General features: G+C 49.5%; 1 protein-coding gene across 2 annotated transcripts; it reads left to right on the top strand.

The window, feature by feature from the left end:
* Window positions 1-10,651: 10,651 nt before the first annotated feature.
* On the top strand, window positions 10,652-12,422 carry CE3H16orf54 (chromosome E3 C16orf54 homolog). Of its 2 annotated transcripts, none has more exons than XM_049638619.1 (2): window positions 10,652-10,756; window positions 11,462-12,422. In XM_049638619.1, exon 2 carries the CDS (start codon window positions 11,462-11,464, stop codon window positions 12,134-12,136), a length of 675 nt encoding a protein of 224 aa, XP_049494576.1. In that variant the 5' UTR covers window positions 10,652-10,756; the 3' UTR covers window positions 12,137-12,422. The 2 variants fall into 2 exon arrangements, with proteins under 2 accessions (XP_049494576.1, XP_049494577.1); XM_049638620.1 differs by lacking the exon at window positions 10,652-10,756 and adding an exon at window positions 10,763-10,987.
* The last annotated feature ends 4,166 nt before the right edge of the window (window positions 12,423-16,588 follow it).

The raw sequence follows: 16,588 nt of genomic DNA on the forward strand, positions 1-16,588 counted from the left end.
TTAGCCTTGGTGATTAATGACTAGTAGCTGGACACATAGAGTATCCACCCCTCATAGACCATCTAGGACTGAGGACTCCTCCCAGGAAAGCCAGGGAGCCCCAACCTAAGGAGCCGGAAATAGGACAGGGCTCTTGGCCTGGAGATTCCAGGAGCAAGGAGGGCAGCCAGGGTTCCATTGTTTGATCTCTGATTCAAGTTCAAAACAAGCATGTCCTGGTGAGATAACTTCCTCATTCCAGCTGTTTTGTTCTGTCTCTCTTGTCCTCTCTGGTTTTCTTTCCTTCCTACTTCTCTCTTTCCATTTGTCTTGATCTTTCCCCATCATCTCCTGCTCTAAGGGTTGTTCTTTGTATTCACTGTCTCCATACCTTTTTCCTTTTGCCTCTTCTCTCTGTCTCTTCTCCTCCCCCAAGCTCTCTCTCTAATTCTCTCCTCTGTCTCCTCTTACTACTGTCTGTCTTTTGTCTTCCTTATGAGGAGTATATCCCACAGGATGGAACCAAACACTGGATATCAAAGATGGCAGCTCAGGGGCGCCCAGATGGCTCAGGTGGTTGAGCATCTGACTTCGTTGGCTCAGTTCATGATCTCACCGCTCGTGTGGTCAAGCCCCACATCGGGCTTTGTGCTGACAGTTCAGAGCCTGGAGCCTGCTTTGGATTCTGTATCTCCCTTTCTGTTTCTCTGCCATCCCCCACTTGTATGCATGCTGTCTCTCTCAAAAATAAATAAGCATTTTTAAAAAACAGAAGTCACTATTTCTTTGAGTCTATATTTCTGCATTTGGAACATGAGAAGTTAAAGGACTCGAGATCAACCAAAATCCTCAAGGACAGTGCTTTTTATTTATTTATTTTTTAATTTTTTAATGTTTATTTATTTTTGAGACAGGGAGAGACAGCATGAACGGGGGAGGGTCAGAGAGAGAGGGAGACACAGAATCCGAAACAGGCTCCAGGCTCCGAGCCGTCAGCACAGAGCTCTAACTCACGGATCGTGAGATCATGACCTGAGCCGAAGTCGGATGCCTAACCGACTGAGCCACCCAGGCGCCCCAGGACAGTGCTTTTTAAACTGTAGGTTTTAACTCACTAGTGGACCACAAAATCATTTTAACGGCTCAAGACCAATATAGTTTTTAAGTTTATTATTTTTTTTGGTAATGTCTATACCCAACGTGGGGCTCGAACCTACAGCCCCTAGAACAGCCAGGTGCCCCAAGACCAACATTTTTTTTTTTAATTTGAAAGAGTGAGTCGGGGAGAGGGGTGGGGGGGTGGAGAGGGAATCTTAAGCAAGCTCCATGCTTAGTGCAGAGCCAGACTCGGGGCTTAATCCCACAACCCTGAGATCATGACCTGAGCCAAAACCAAATCGGATGCTCAACCAACTGAGCCACCCAGGTGCCCCAAGACCAACACATTTGAAAAGTGAAATAGAGAAAGTAAGAGCATCACATGTAACAAGACTAAATACTATTTCCTAAAATACTGTTTCAGTCAAATACTCTATACTGCATGTACTGACTCACAATATAAAAGGTTCTTCCCTATTCTGAACTGCTGTTAAAAAAAAAAAAATCCTTGAAAAAAAACCTACCTCTCTCAAAGGGTAAGATTTTTATTTTTTTAATGTTTATTTATTTTTGAAAGAGAGGGAGAGAGAGAGAGAGGGTGTGTGTGTGTGTGTGTGTGTGTGTGTGTATGAGTGGGGGAGGGGCAGAGAGCGAGGGGGACACAGAATCCGAAGCAGGCTCCGGGCTGTGAACAGTCAGCACAGAGCCCAACACAGGGTTCAAACTCACTGACCACCAGGTCATGATCTGAGCCAAAGTCAGACACTTAACCGACTGAGCCACCCAGGAACCCCAGCAAGAGACTTATCTTAAAGCTTGGTTTGTGCCCTTCCTCCATGATCCTCAAACTTCAGTTTGTTCATCTGCGATAGGAGATAATGAGTCTAACCAATTTGTGTCAAGCCCCTGGCACAGATCTAGCACACATAAGTACTGAGTAAATGTTTATTTTTTTCTCTGTCTTCAATTCTCACAAAATATGGTCTTTCTTTTTCATTTCTTTCAGATAAGGTTGATGAGGGAGCAAGGGCTTTCTTTCTCGTTTGCAGTTAGCTTTATTTTTATGGTTTAGCTTAGTTCAGATCCTGGAGATCTTTGTCAAATGCATCATACAACTTGACACAAGAATTTTTTTAATGTTTATTTCTTTATTTTTGAGAGAGAGAGAGAGAGAACGAGTGGAGGAGGGGCAGAGAGAGAGGGAGACAGAGAATCAGAAGCAGGCTCCGCACTATCAGCACAGAGTCTGATTTGGGCTCGAATTCACAAACTGTGAGATCATGACCTGCGCCAAAGTCAGACACTTAACCGACTGACCACCCAGGCGCCCCCCTGCAAAAAGAATTTTTTTAAGTTTATGCTTTTTTTTTTTTTTTTTTTTTTTAGTAATCTCCATACCCATCATGGGGCTTGAACTCCCGACCCTGAGATTAAGAGTCATATGCTTGTCCTACTGAGCCGGCCAAGCACCCCTCAAAGAAAGCTATTTGTGTAGGTTGATTTGGACAACTAAAGTTAAAGTCACTTGGAAACCTGTTTTATATATATATATATATATATATACACACACACACACATATTGTTGTTGTTTATTTTTAAGACAGACGCGGGGTGGAGTGTTTGAGAGGTGCACAGACGGGGCTGGACTCAGAAGCTGGGTGCCTAGGGCAAGGTATTTCACTTCTCTCTGCTTCTGTTCTCGTCTGAAAACACACACATAAACAAAAAGGCAATAATTTTGCCTACCTCCTCAGGTTGCTGTGGTTATGATATAGTTAATGGAAGTAAAGTTCCAGAACACCGCCTGATGCCAAGGAAGTTCTCTGTTTCTCATCATCTAAGGAGTGGCTCCATCCTGTGGAAATAAGAAAATCATAAAATTCCTAAATACCCCTCATGTTTTAGTTGTAAACCTAAATCACATTTTCCTAGCCTTCCATACATTTGCTAACATTGTGAGGTTTGGTTTTCCGCCCCCGCCCCCCCAATTGAATATGTTGCAGGCAAACTAAAGGTGTGTGTCCACCTGAGGCCAGACTTGCTGATTTTAGTACTTCTCAACTCTGGCCTTATCATATCAAGGTTATGAGGATGTCACGTGTCTTCTCTGGTATCATCACCTCATCATGTCTACGCATCTTATAAAAGAGTAAGGGCAAAATGGTCAAGTAACCGGAGAATACTGATACACAGGCCAATGTAGCTTGAACTGAACATCAAAAACACCTACTGAGGGCCCTGGGAAAATGGAAATGAAGTGTCCTGCCCTGGAGGGGCTCACACTCTCCTGAAGGGCAAACCTAATCAAGCTGGTCTTCAGAGTGCAGGGAAGGAGCATAGCTGGATGCATAGGGATTCAGTCAAACCCAGAGGAGGGGACAAGGATCCTGGCTGTGGCCAGGAAGTGTGGTCACAGATGCCAGAATTGCACAGTGAAAAGAGAGAAGCGGGCTGATGCCTGGTTTTGCCGCTTTCCCTTGGCAAATTAAAGTCTCTGAATCTCAGTTTCCTCATTGCAAAAGGAAGGATAAGATCCACTTCAAGGGTTGCTTTACAGGATTAAATGGGACATAGCAATGTGCTTAGGGGCGTTTGGCTGGCTCAGTTGGTGAAGCATCTGACTCTTGATCTCTGGGTTTGACTTTGAGCCTGATGTTGGGTATAGAGATTACTTAATAAGGAAAGAAAAGAAAAGAGAGAGAAGAGAAGAAAAGAGAAGAGAAGAGGGGTTAGTAAATTGCTAGGCACATAGAAGCGCCTTGGCCAGGAGCAGTAGCTTAGGAGGAATAGAGACATTGGAACAAAGTAGGAAGATCAGCACAGAGGACGAAGTAAGTGGGCCACACCATCCTTCACTGAGGGAAGAAAGTATCAGGGCAGACAGGGCCCGCAGAGACTGGAGGAAGCCAGTGAGAATCCCCAGGCAAGCCATGAACAGAACCAAGAGTGAGCATGGCCAACCCCACTCTCAGAGGCTGAGAATGAACAAGGCAGAGAGCTGGAGCTCCTGCCTGAAGGCCTCAGCTTTCTGCACAAGAGAGAGAAAGTGTATCCGCTGATGGTTAGAGTCGAGGTTGGGCAAAGCTGGTAGGGAAGGGAGAGAGAGAGAGCGTTGCCCAGATCCACATGACAACATGACTGAGGGACCAGGTGGAGGTGGGGGCACTACACGTGGTCAGTTGTGTGATTTTCTCCAATGTGGCTCACCAACCTGTTAACAGGACAAAAGGAAGTAGTTGTACTGGTTCCAGGCAGAAGCTTTATGAGGAAGGTGTGTATGTGGGGGCGGGGGGGGGGGGACAAGGAATGGCAAATGCCAGGCAAATGCCAAGGAATGGCAAATGCCAGGAAGAGAGTGGTTGGAACAATACAGCACAAAGTCAAGGTTATAGAGGAAGTGGAGTGAGATTGGGTAGGGCTAGTCAGGAGGGGACTCCAGGATGTGGGCTCCAGGAAAAGAAGTACAATGGGATGGACCAGCAGGTGGAGTGGGAGAAGAGGGAGGGAGGCTCAGAGCCTGGGGGAATCTGATGGTTGGTATAGAACAATCTTGAGTGGTAACAAGATTTCAGGTGGGTGAACAGATGTGAAGGGACAGATCCTTTAGGGCCTTTCAAAGATGAGCAACAATGCTAGACCAAGGTGGAAGGGGACAGAAGTGCTGAATGCCTACTTTAAGAGGTGCTTTATATAAACTATCTAGTATTACCCTCCAACAACCCTTCAAGTTGGGAATTCATGAAAAAATGGAAATCGAATAGATTGCCAAGGGTCTCAACAGCTGTGGAGCTAGGAACCTCAGATTTAATCCCAGGGCTGCCTGGTTCCAAAGTCCGGATTCTTTCCACCTTCCCCGATTTCCCCACACAGGTGGCACTTGGGACCTTTCTAATTCATTCTTATCATTTTTTAAAGTTTATTTATTTAAATCATCTCTAATACCCAACGTGGGGCTTGAACTCACGACCCTGAGATCAAGACTTGCATGTTCCTCTGACTGAGCCAGCCAGGCACCCCCAATCTTATCATTTTTCACAGCTCTCAAGGTTGGAATCTCTGACTCTTGGGATCCTGAGCAGCCAGTAGGTGCCACCCAGCAGGCCCTGAGCAGTGACAAAACGCTCCTGAGCTCAGCCCTGTGTTTATCCCCTGTCTGGCAGCAAGATAGCTCCGGGTGAGGGCTGGGACTCTCAGCAGGGTAGACCCCACTGCAGAGGGGGTGAGGGTGAAGGGAAGAACAACCGGAAGTGCCTGGACCTTTCTGTTGATATTCTGAAGGTGTTTCTTATGACTGACCTGCTCAGTAAGTCATTCATTCAGCAGCAGGAGGTTGGAGACGGTCAGATCTGGGTTCCGATTCAGCTCTGGGACTTGAGTTGTGTGACTTTGGATGACAACAACCAACTTTCTCAGTTGACCCAGAATTAAAGTGTTTTCTGGGATGTGGGACTTCAAGTGCTAAAACCAGGACGGTCCTGGGTGCCTGGCTGGTTCATCAGTAGACCATGTGGCTCTCGATCTTGGGGTCATGAGTTCAAGCCCCACGTTGGGCATAGAGCTTACATTTTAAAATGAATGAATGAATGAATGAATGAATGAATAAAAATAAGGATGGCCCCAGGCACAATGGGAATGGTTGGTCACCCCGGTTGGGCTACTCAATCCTCCTAAGTCTCAGTTTCCAAGTATAAAATGTGGTTATAGGCTGTCTGCTTCTCTGCTCCTCACCACCTGGGGTTGTGCCTTTCAGATAACACAAGAGCAGAGAACACGATTTAATTCTGTCTGGCCAGGAGATGTTGGCTGATAGGTTGGCTGTATGCTCCTTCATCCACTGAAGCCGCTGGAGCCTTCTTCTGAAGTGCAAAGCAACTTTTTTCTTAATGTCTATTTTTGAGAGAGACAGAGTGTGAGCAGGGGAGGGGCAGAGAGAGAGGGAGACACAGAATCTGGAGCAGGCTCCAGGCTCTGAGCTGTCAGCACAGAGCCCAACATGGGGCTCAAACTCACAGAACACAAGATCATGACCTGAGCTGAAGTCAGACAATCCACTGAGCCACCCACGCGCCCCTGCAAAGCAACGTTTTACTGACATTCTGCTTGGAGACCTCAGACTGTAACTCATGTTGTGACACAGACCCCAAGTCATGAGCTCCTCTACTTGCCCCCCTCCCCTACTGTTCCTGGCTACTCCCTCTTGTCGCCAGGGGAGCATGGCAAGATCGGAGCACACCATGCTCCACAGGCAGGGGTGAGACAAGGGTTGGGTGTGCGTGGATGAAGGCAGCTTGAAACACAAAACCTAGAACTCTGGTCACAGTATCATTGCATAAGAAGAGGTCTTTAGGCTTCAGCCAGGACAGGTGGCATGAGCATGGAAGGACCGCAGCCATCTTCTTGAAGGGTTGTCTTCCCTCATGCCTGTTGACGGTCGATTCTCCTCTTGCCTGAGGTTGGTGGCCTCCACACGTTTCCTAGAAGCCAAGTGCACGGTGGACCCAACACGGTGCAGGAAGAAGTTGTGGAACCGTTGCTGCTGTCAGAGGGTGGGCCCGGAGCAGAGAGTAAGGAGAGGTGGATGAACTCAGCAGTTGTAAATTTGGTCACCCACACTTCCTCAAAAAGGTGAACACAGTGTTGCCATCCGACTGTGAGGTCTGACTCCCAGCTATAGAAACTGAGAACATGTCCACACAAAAACCTATACATGACTGTTCACAGCAGCATTACTTGCAATAACCAAGAAGCAGAAACAATCCACGTGTCCCTCGACTGATGGATGGATAAAAATGTAGTATAGCCATACACTAAAATATTCAGCTTTTGTACAAAGAAAAGAATGAAGTACTGGGGCGCCTGGGTGGCTCAGCTGGTTGAACGCCTGGCTCATGGCTTCAGCTCAGGTCATGATCTCATGGTTTGTGGGATCGAGGCCCGTGTCTGGCTCTGTGCTGACAGTGTGGAGCCTGCTTGGGATTCTCTCTCTCCTCTCTCTTTGTATCTCCCCCAACAGTCTCTCTCTCAACATAAATAAACATTAAAAAAAAAAAAGGAAGAATGAGGTACTGATTCATTAAGCATGGATGAACCCTGAAAACATTATGTGAAGTGAAAGCTGCCAGGCACAAAAGGCTGCAGGTTACGTGATTGCATTTATATGAAATGTCCAGAACAGGCAAATGCATAGACACAGAAAACAGACAGTTGTTGGGGCGCCTGGTGGCACAGTCAGTTGAGCATCCAACGTCAGCTCGGGTCATGATCTGGTGGCTCACGGGTTGGAGACCCACATCCAGCTTTGCGCTGACAGCGTGAAGCCTGCTTTGGATTCTCTGTCTCCCTCTCTCTCTGCCCCTCGCCTGCTGTGTCTCTCTCTCTCTCTCTTTCTCAAAAATAAACATTTAGAAATATTTTGAAAAAAGAAAACAGCGTTGCCAAGGTCTGGGGGAGGAGGGAATGGGGAGTGACCACTAATGGGTACAGGGTTTCTTTCTGGGGTGATGAAAATGTCCTGAAATTAAATAGTGGTGATGGTTGTGCAATCTTATGAATATATTAAAACCCACTACTACTGTACTGGGTGAACTTCATAGCATGTGAAGTTCAATAGAAATAATAATAAACGAAGTTTGGCCACTGAGTCCTGTGCATGTAGAAAGTACAGCAGTGGAGTGATGCCTTCAGGCTCCTGTTGGTATCCTTTGGCATTGGGATGGGGTGTTAGAAAATGGGTGGGTTTGGATGGGGATGAGTCTCCCACACCCAGGCTACAAGTGGATCCTCCAATTGGATCACCAGTGGTTAACTGCCCATGGAGGTAGTAAAACCCTTGTGATGAATGGGGCTGTGACAGCCAAGTATGTTGTGGAGGGGATGAAGCTTAACATTTTCTTGAGACCACCCATCTCCAACAGAATCAGACTAAGAACCTTCGTACGGGCAGGCCCATTTCATGTAGGAATTGGGAAAATTGTGGCAGCCCCTTCCTTGGGCCCTCCTTTCTCCTGGGAAAATCTGGTGGGCGGCCATGTATCACAGGGTGTGGGGTCAGATGCTGGCTACAGAAAGCCTCAGTATAGAATGGACCTCAGTGACTTTCCAAGTGGCATCATGGCAGAGAAAAGGGACCCATGTGCCATTCACAAGTGGCCATGTGGGAAGTCGCCCCTACACATACTTAGCTTCCTTGAGATCGTTCTGGTCCCGTTACCTTCTTTTTTTTCTTATTCGTTTTTAAAGTTTATTTATTTATTTTGAGAGAGAGAGAGAGAGGGAGGGAAAACAAGTGGTGGAGGGGCAGAGAGAGAGAATTCCAAGCAGTCTCCACACTGTCAGTGAGGAGCCCGATGCGGGGCTCAAACTCAAGAAGTGTGAGATCACGACCTGAGCCAAAGTCAGACGCTCAAGCGACTAAGCCACCCAGGTACCCCAGGTCCCTTTATCTTCTGATGGGGCCTGTGAGCTTTGGCTGCAGAGAACTGTTAAGGGTATACAGGTGGCTAGATTGGACAGGGGGATCTAAGCAGAAGTGAAGGAAGGCATCCCAAGCAGGCTCCACTTGTTGGCACAAAGCCCAATACGGGGCTCATGAACCATGAGATTATGACCTGAGCCAAAATCAAGAGTTGGATGCCTAACCAACTGAGCCACCCAGGCACCCTCCAAAAATGTTAAGCTATTTTTTAAGTGGTAAGAGATAGTTAAGAATCAAAAACATCCCATTTGGATTCCGGATCATGTTGGATCTTCCTGGTTTTAATAATGTTTACCCTTCTAGTGTTTTGTTTTGTTTAAATTTTAAATTTAAATTCTATTTTAGTAGGTTCCACCCCCAGCATAAGGCTTGAACTCACAACCCTGAGATTAAGAGTCACATGCTCTACCGACTGAGCCAGCCAGGTGCCCTTAGTGTTTTGTTTTTTTAAGGGATCACTAATTAAAACAGAACATACATAATTTTCAGATTTTATTTACTTATTTATTTAGACTTAAAATTTTTTATTGTTGTAAATACATGTAACAAAATTTATTATATTAACCTTTTTTTACCTTTATTTATATATTTTGAGAGAGACAGTGTGTGCAAGCAAGTGGGGGAGGGGAGAGAGAGAGGGAGAGAGAATCCCAAGCTTGGGGCTTGAACCCATGAACCAGGAGATCATGACCTGAGCCGAATCAAGAGTCAGATGCTTCACTGAATGAGCCACCCAGGTGCTCCCTTAACCTTTTTTTTTAAAGTTTATTTTTTTTAGTAATCTCCACACTCAACGTGGGGCTTGAACTCATGACCCCAAGATCAAAAGTAACATGCTCTTCCGACTGAGTCAGGCAGTCGCCCCAATCTTAACCATTTTTTGTGTCCATCTCAGTGGTATCAAGTTCAGGTTTTATTTTTTATTTTATTTTAGTTTTTAATGCTTATTTATTTTTGAGAGAGAGAGAGAGAGAGTAGGGGAGGGACAGAGAGAGAGAGGGGGGACACAGAATCTGAAACAGGCTCCAGGCTCTGAGCTGTTAGCACAGGGCCCACTGTGGGGCTTAAACCCACAAATCATGAGATCATGACCTGAGTTGAAGTTGGATGCTCAACCGACAGAGCCACCCAGGCGCCCCAAGTTCCAGTTTTATTTTAAGGCTTATGATCTCATCGAATTATAATCACATCAGGTTTTGGCATATGTCGTAAAGCCAGGAGCCTCGGGACTCTCCATTTCCACCTACCCCCATTCCATGCCACATTTTGTGCTCCTTCTGGCCCTTTCCTCAAAACCACCGGGACAGACCAATGTGAGTCAGGCTGCCCTTGTGACCATCTTGTAAGACACTAACATTGCAACATATTTTTGTAGCATTTCTCATGAAATGGCTGTCATTTTGCAAAAGCAAATATTAATACCTGGTAAGGATTGTGTTCAGTTGCTTGCCAGACCAGGAATTTATACCTATGCTTCTCCGGTCCCTCCCGTATACAAGGGTTGTGTGACTTTGGGCACAACGTCGCCCATGTGCGGGGCCTGTTTGTCATCTGTCAGCAAGCGAGTGGAACTAGACAATCTCCGAAGGGATCCGAGTGGCTGAACAACACTCCCTCCTCACTCCTTGCTCCCAGGTTCCTCCGAGCCTCACCCCAGGAGAAGGGAGGCCGGAGGGCAAATGTTCAGGGTCTTGGAGACAGGATTCTCCCAAGAGGCCTACTTTGTTGGTGCCCATGCCTCACCTCACAGATGGCTTCCAACCAAAACTGAGGCTAACTGGCCTAAAGACGAAGAGATGCATATTCATGAAAAGTATGGGGAAGGCTGAGTCAAGCAGGAGGGGGCTGGATGGCAGGGGTGGGTTCGGAGGGGTGCAGTGGGCAGGCCAGGGCCAGGGCCACCCCTCGGAGATCAGGCAGAGCGAGGGGCCTGGGGCCTGGCTATGGGGTGAGAGTGAGTTCAACACAACCACTGCCCATTCCGGCCCCACCTCTCGCCAGGAAACGCCTCCCCACCACATTGACCACATCCCCCCAGGTTGCCTTGGAAACACTCCCCAGGGGCAAGAGGAGTTGGGGCACTGTTGCCCAGCAACAGGTGGTGCCCTCCCTTCCGGCCTCATCTGAGGCAACTGCCTGACACCCTGCACAAGGAGGAGTGCTCTGAAGGGAGAGCCAGGAGCCCTGGGGCCGCCCTGAGTTAAGGTGAGGCGTGGTGAGGGCCCCTGCAGGTGGCGGACCTGGGGGGCAGAGAGAAGCAGGCAGAGTCAAACAAGGGAGGCACGTTTGGCCAGGCCCGGGGCCAGAGCCGGAGAGGAGAGGCGGGGACAGGTGCAGAGGTGGCGCCCGGGACCTGGCAGGACAGCAAGCTCAGTGGAACCTGCAGAGAGCAAGACCAAATCCAAGGAGAGTCGTGAGGGCCCAGGAGCACCCAAGGTGCCAGCCAAGCGGTGGGAGGGGGCGCACAGGCAGGGTGGGAGTCGGGAGGGGAGCTTCTCGTTTCTGCACCCACCACTTCCTCTGAGGCCCAAACAAGACGTGGGGGAGCCTAGACAGCAGGAAAGAATCTCTGGGGGCCCTTACAGTTTTGTCTGAGGCACCCCGGGGTCTGGGCGGCGGGAGTAGGGGTGGGGGACAGGGCTTCTGGAAGCAGGTTCAGGAGCCAGAGCAGGAGGGCCAGCTGCCGACCAAGGTGGGATCCTGGCTCTCCAACCTTCTGCCTATCTCTCGCCGTTCTGGGCCCTCTTTGTTCCTCTGTCTGCCGGGGTCTGTTTCCCAGGCCGGATGCGGAGCCCCTCGGGCCTCTGTCTCTCTCCTCATTCTTGTTTGGACACACGCTGCCTCTCTCTTCCTGTAGGTTGTGCTGACCTTGTCTCATGTGCTTCCTCTCCTGACCCCCTGTCTCTTCAGATGCCTTCAACTCCACAGCAGCCCTCTGGGCATGTGGAGGGACTCCCTGAGTCGGAGCTGGTTACATGGCCCCCGCTGCCCTGTGGGCCCTGCATCCCCATCATGCTGGCCCTGGCCTCCCTCGCCGCCCTCTTCCTCATAACGACAGCTGTGTTGGCCGAACGCCTCTTCCGCCGCTCTCTGCACCCAGACCCCAGCAACCGTGCACCCACCCTGGTCTGGCGCCCCGGAGGAGAACTGTGGATCGAGCCCAGGGGCACCCCCCGAGAGCGCTCAGAAGACTGGTATGGCTCTGCGGTCCCCTTGCTGATGGATGGGGCCCCAGACCCTCCCATCTCTGGAGGCACCTTGGAGGCCCGAGCCACAGCCCCACCTGCCCCTATAGCCCCACTCTCCCCTCCCAGCTCCTTGGGCCTCCAGAGCCCACCCAGGGCCCCAGTCCGCAGCACCTTCTGGGGGCCCCAGGCCTTGGAGGAGAGGCCCTATGCTCCGGGCCTGGTGAGCTGGGCTGAGCCTGAACAGAGGCCAGAGGCCAGCATGCACCTGGGGAGCCCCCAGACCCGGAGGCAGCGGCTAGGGAGCTCTGATCTGGAGTGGGGCCTCCAACCTCGGGTCACCCTGGAGCAGATCTCTGCTTTCTGGAGGCGTGAAGGTCGGACCAGCGTGGGGCTCTGATTCCCCAGGGCCTGGAGGACTGGCCTCTCCGAGACACTGAGGAAGGCCTTACCTCAAAGGGTCTCTCTGAGGCCTTAAGACCCTGAGGCTCCAGCCTAAGAGCCCAAGTTCATACTTGGGCCCACAGGGAAGAACACCCCTCCCAAGGCCTTTTACATCTGGATTTCAATTCCCTGGATCTGGGGCTGGGCAGGCACCACATGGACAGAGCCTGTCGGCACAGACAATTGGAGGTGGGGCCGACTACGGGCCAGAAGTCGCCAAAATCATGTTCTAGATTAAGAAAGATCTCAAGCTACCAAACAGGTAGGAAATAACATCATCACAGAAGCTTCCACCTTCATTGTGCACCTAAGATGCCAACATCGGCGTGCAGGGGTCCTGTGGCTGCCGAAGAACAGACTGAGTGTAGATGACCAGGGTCAGTCCTGCCAGCAGGAGAGGACAGGAAGCCAGCCTCCCAGAGCCACGGATCATGCCTCCAGGAAAACACAGACAGAGGTCAAGGCCAGGCAAAGGAGCGTCTTATTACATCCAAACTGTAGCTTTGACCCCCAACTTGCCACAGGAAACTTGGACAGCCAAATTGGAGAGGCCCCTCCTTGCCTCCAGCTAGGACCTCGAGTCAAGGGAGGTCAGGGGGCAGCCGTCCCATTAAGGTTGAAGATGGCAGCCCGCCGACTCTGACCCCTCCGGGGTGAGGGAGGCCCGCCGAAGCGATCGGAGTTTGATCCAATGTGGAAAGGAACACTGTCCCTGGGGAAGAGCAGCTCCCGGTGTGCGGCCTCTGGCCATCCTCCCTCCCAGCTTGCTGGATCAATCCAGACAGATTTGCCCCATGACAGGCTTATTTATAATGCCTCACCCGGTAGAAATGGAGCCCAGAGAGGTCCTTGATTCCACAGCCATCTGTATCAGCTGGCCGCCCCCTGGGAGGAGAGCCAGGAGCTGGGGAGAGGTAAAGGAGCTGCAGCCCCGGCACGGGGAGGGAAGGGGGGCCCGATTTCCCAAACTTCAGTCACGAATGTTAGGATTTTTGCCTTATCACTTTACCACCTGTACTATTATTTACTTCATATTTTTCCTTAAGATGATTTCCTATTTGCCGAATAAATTTATTTTAGAAGGAACATTTTTTGTATCACTTCTGCAAATGGAAAACCAGTTATCACGTGCCATAAATAGAAAGTAAAACATGAAAATAAATACAAGGTTAAACAAAGATATTATGTTCTAAGTAGATATTGTTCCCTCCCTGCTAGTAGCATTCATTGACCCAGAGGTCTGCTCTTTCTTTTTTTTTTTTTTTATTTTAATTTCTTAATGTTTATTTGTTTTTGAGACAGAGACAGAGACAGAGGGTGAGTGGGGGAGGGACCGAGAGAGAGGGAAACACAGAGTCCAAAGCAGCCTGCAGGCTCTAAGCTGTCAGCACAGAGCTCGATGTGGGGATCGAACTCACAACTGTGACATCATGACCTGAGCCAAAGTTGGATGCTCAACTGACTGAGCCACCCACGTGCCCCGTGTTGTTTCTATGTTCAAAGAAAAGAGAATTGATGGGTCAGCAAGTGTTAAGAAAGTGTTAGACATTCGAGTACCATCCTGAGACATTCCCCCGGAAGTACTGAGACAGACTGAGAGTTCTCCACGGGGAGCAACCACCCTGTGCTATTTGATGGCCAGGAACCTCCCAAGTTCACACGCAGGAAATGCTGCTGGGCAGGGACCTGTAGTCAGCTCTTCCTTCCTGCTCAGGAGGGCCTGGACCTCCCGCTCGCTCTTTGGGTGCCAGAAGTCAAAGTAACACCGGAGCACCGTCTCTGAGCCAGGCCCTGGGGGTGGAGGCGTCAGCCTGCCCCGGCTCTCAAGGAGCTCAGACTCTCTGGTGACAGGAGCAGGGGTTGAAGGACGTGCCATAAGATAGAGACACATAACTGACACAAGATAGAGATCAGAGCCCCCGTCCCATCTCAGTCACTCAGGAGCTGGATAAGGCTGTCACTTCTCATTGTCGCCATCAGCTGACGGGACTGGGTTGTGGGGACTCTGCCCACAGGAGCAAAGACACAGCCCACCAGGGAAACAGACATACAGTGTTCAGAGCTTAGATGCTGGCCTGCCAAGCGCTCGGCAGAGGCAGGGCTCCGGCTCTCCATCTGGCTTTGCCGCCCACTCGCTCAGAGACTTCAGAAAAGTGATTTTTACGTTGCTGGGACTCACATTCTTTTTCTGTACGAGAAAGTCGAAAGGTGAACAGGATGCCCTACGGGAACTTTTCTAGCTGTGACCTCTAAGGATGCTATAAAATGAAAAAGGGGTGGGGTGCCTGAGTGGCTCAGTCGATTAAGTCTGACTTCGGCTCAGGTCATGATCTCGAGGTTTGTGAGTCACCATCAGGTTCTTGGGTTCGAGCCCTGTATCAGGCTCTCTGCTGTCGGCTGAGAACCTGCTTCAGATCCTCTGTCTCCCTCTCTCTGATCCTCCCCCACCCTCTGTCTCTCTGTCTCCCTCTCAAAAACAAATAAACTTAAAAAAAAAAAAAATGAGAGAGGGGTGTGTGCCCGCAGTGCTGAAAGTGATCTTCCTGATGTGGAGCCCAGAGTCCCCTTCCATTCCCAAACCCAGACCAGGGGCCACATGTTACTAGCAGCCCAAAAAAATGAACAGATGACTGAGGGTTGGATTAACAGAGGAGTTAGTTTTACCCTTTCTCCTTTCTGTTGTTGTTGTTTTTAAGTTTATTTGTTTATTTGGTTGGGTTTTTTTGTTTGTTTGTTTTGAGAACGAGAAAGCACTTGTGCACAAGTGGGGGAGGGGCAGAGAGAAGGAGAGACAGAATCCCAAGCAGGCTCTGCGCCATCAGAGCCCGATTTGGGGCTCAAACTCACGACCGGTGGGATTAGGACCCGAGCGGAGATCAAGAGTCTGACGCTTAATTACTGAGTCACCCAGGAGCCCCACTGCTTTCTCTGTTTTAAACCTCTCTGCCGCTTATCTTTAACACCTGTTAATTACTTTCACGCATGGAGTCCTTCTTTTAAGTCTTTCGGTGCTTAAAATATACTCACTATGCTTGATGGTTCTGTTGTCTGGAGCTCGAGGGTACTTACTCTCATCCATGACAGATGGTTTCCTCTTGTGCTTTCTAATTTGGGGCTGTGAACTCAGAGTCAGCAGGGCCTTACCTATGCTTCAAAAGTATTATGAACCCTGAGCTATGTTATTTGTTCATTTTATCAGGGCTGACGATTCAATTTATCATTTTATGCAGATGGTGATCCAGGTAAGGACAAGCCACTGGTAATGGATTCTCAGGAGAGATTCTCTATTGCCATCAGATCTCGGTGAACCAGATGGTTCTTTTATACTCGCTAAGCTGATGGAAATGGAAAGATTTTTTTTTTTCTAGTCTACTCTTTTGGTTTTTTAAAGTCTACTCATTTATTTTGAGAGGGAGAGCGCAGGTGAGGGAGGGGCGGAGAGAGAGGGAGAGAGAGAGGATCCCGAGGAGGCTCCTCAATGCCAGCGCAGAGCCTGACTCAGGGCTCGAACCCACGAACCGTGGGAGCCAGAGTCACGACCTGAGCCAGAGTTGAACACGCTCAACCGACTGAGCCACCCAGCTGCTCCATTTCTAGTCTGTTCTTTCACTGAAGGTGTCTCCCTTTAAGGGGTTGAGCTTTAAATTAGGGTCTCGGTTTTCAATGCCCCAACGAGGCCGGGCCTCATCTCCAATCTCCAGGCAGGTATAAAACCCAAGCCCCTGCATTGCCAAGATCTGCACAACCACACAGCCCCCTCACAGCTCTGGTTTTCAATTTCCTCTTTGTGGGCGGGGATTCCCCTTACTAAACGCAGTTATGCATTTTTAAGGATGTTTACTTGATTTTATGCTGAATTTCTAAACGCGTCAAGGTGGGCATGTGTTTGTCAGGTTATACCGTTCACAATACCACAAAGCCCAGACTATTTCCTCTGTGAACAACTTCAAATCTCTTCCACCATAAAACAACCAACCAATCCAGCCTCTAATTCTCCATCCTGCACCACACGTTGCCTCCCACCTCCCGCACAGCCGAACTTTCAGAAAGAGCTGTCTGTCCTAACTGCCTACATTTTCTCCTCTCCGGAGCGCCTGCGCCCTGCTGCAGGCTCCCACCTGCTTCCAGCACTCTAGAGAGGCCGCTTTCACCAAAATCACGGCCTGCATATTTCTTTTTTTTTTTTTTTAATTTTTTTTTCAACGTTTTTAATTTATTTTTGGGACAGAGAGAGACAGAGCATGAACGGGGGAGGGGCAGAGAGAGAGGGAGACACAGAATCGGAAACAGGCTCCAGGCTCCGAGCCGTCAGCCCAGAGCCTGACGCGGGGCTCGAACTCACGGACCGCGAGATCGTGACCTGGCTGAAGTCGGACGCTTAACCGACTGCGCCACCCAGGCGCACCAA

This window comes from Panthera uncia, chromosome E3 (genome assembly GCF_023721935.1).
Source record: "Panthera uncia isolate 11264 chromosome E3, Puncia_PCG_1.0, whole genome shotgun sequence".
Lineage (NCBI taxonomy): Eukaryota > Metazoa > Chordata > Mammalia > Carnivora > Felidae > Panthera > Panthera uncia.

Coding starts and splice junctions, on each gene's coding strand:
- CE3H16orf54 (XM_049638619.1), top strand. CDS start 11,462: ATGCCTTCAACTCCACAGCAGCCCTCTGGGCATGTGGAGGGACTCCCT.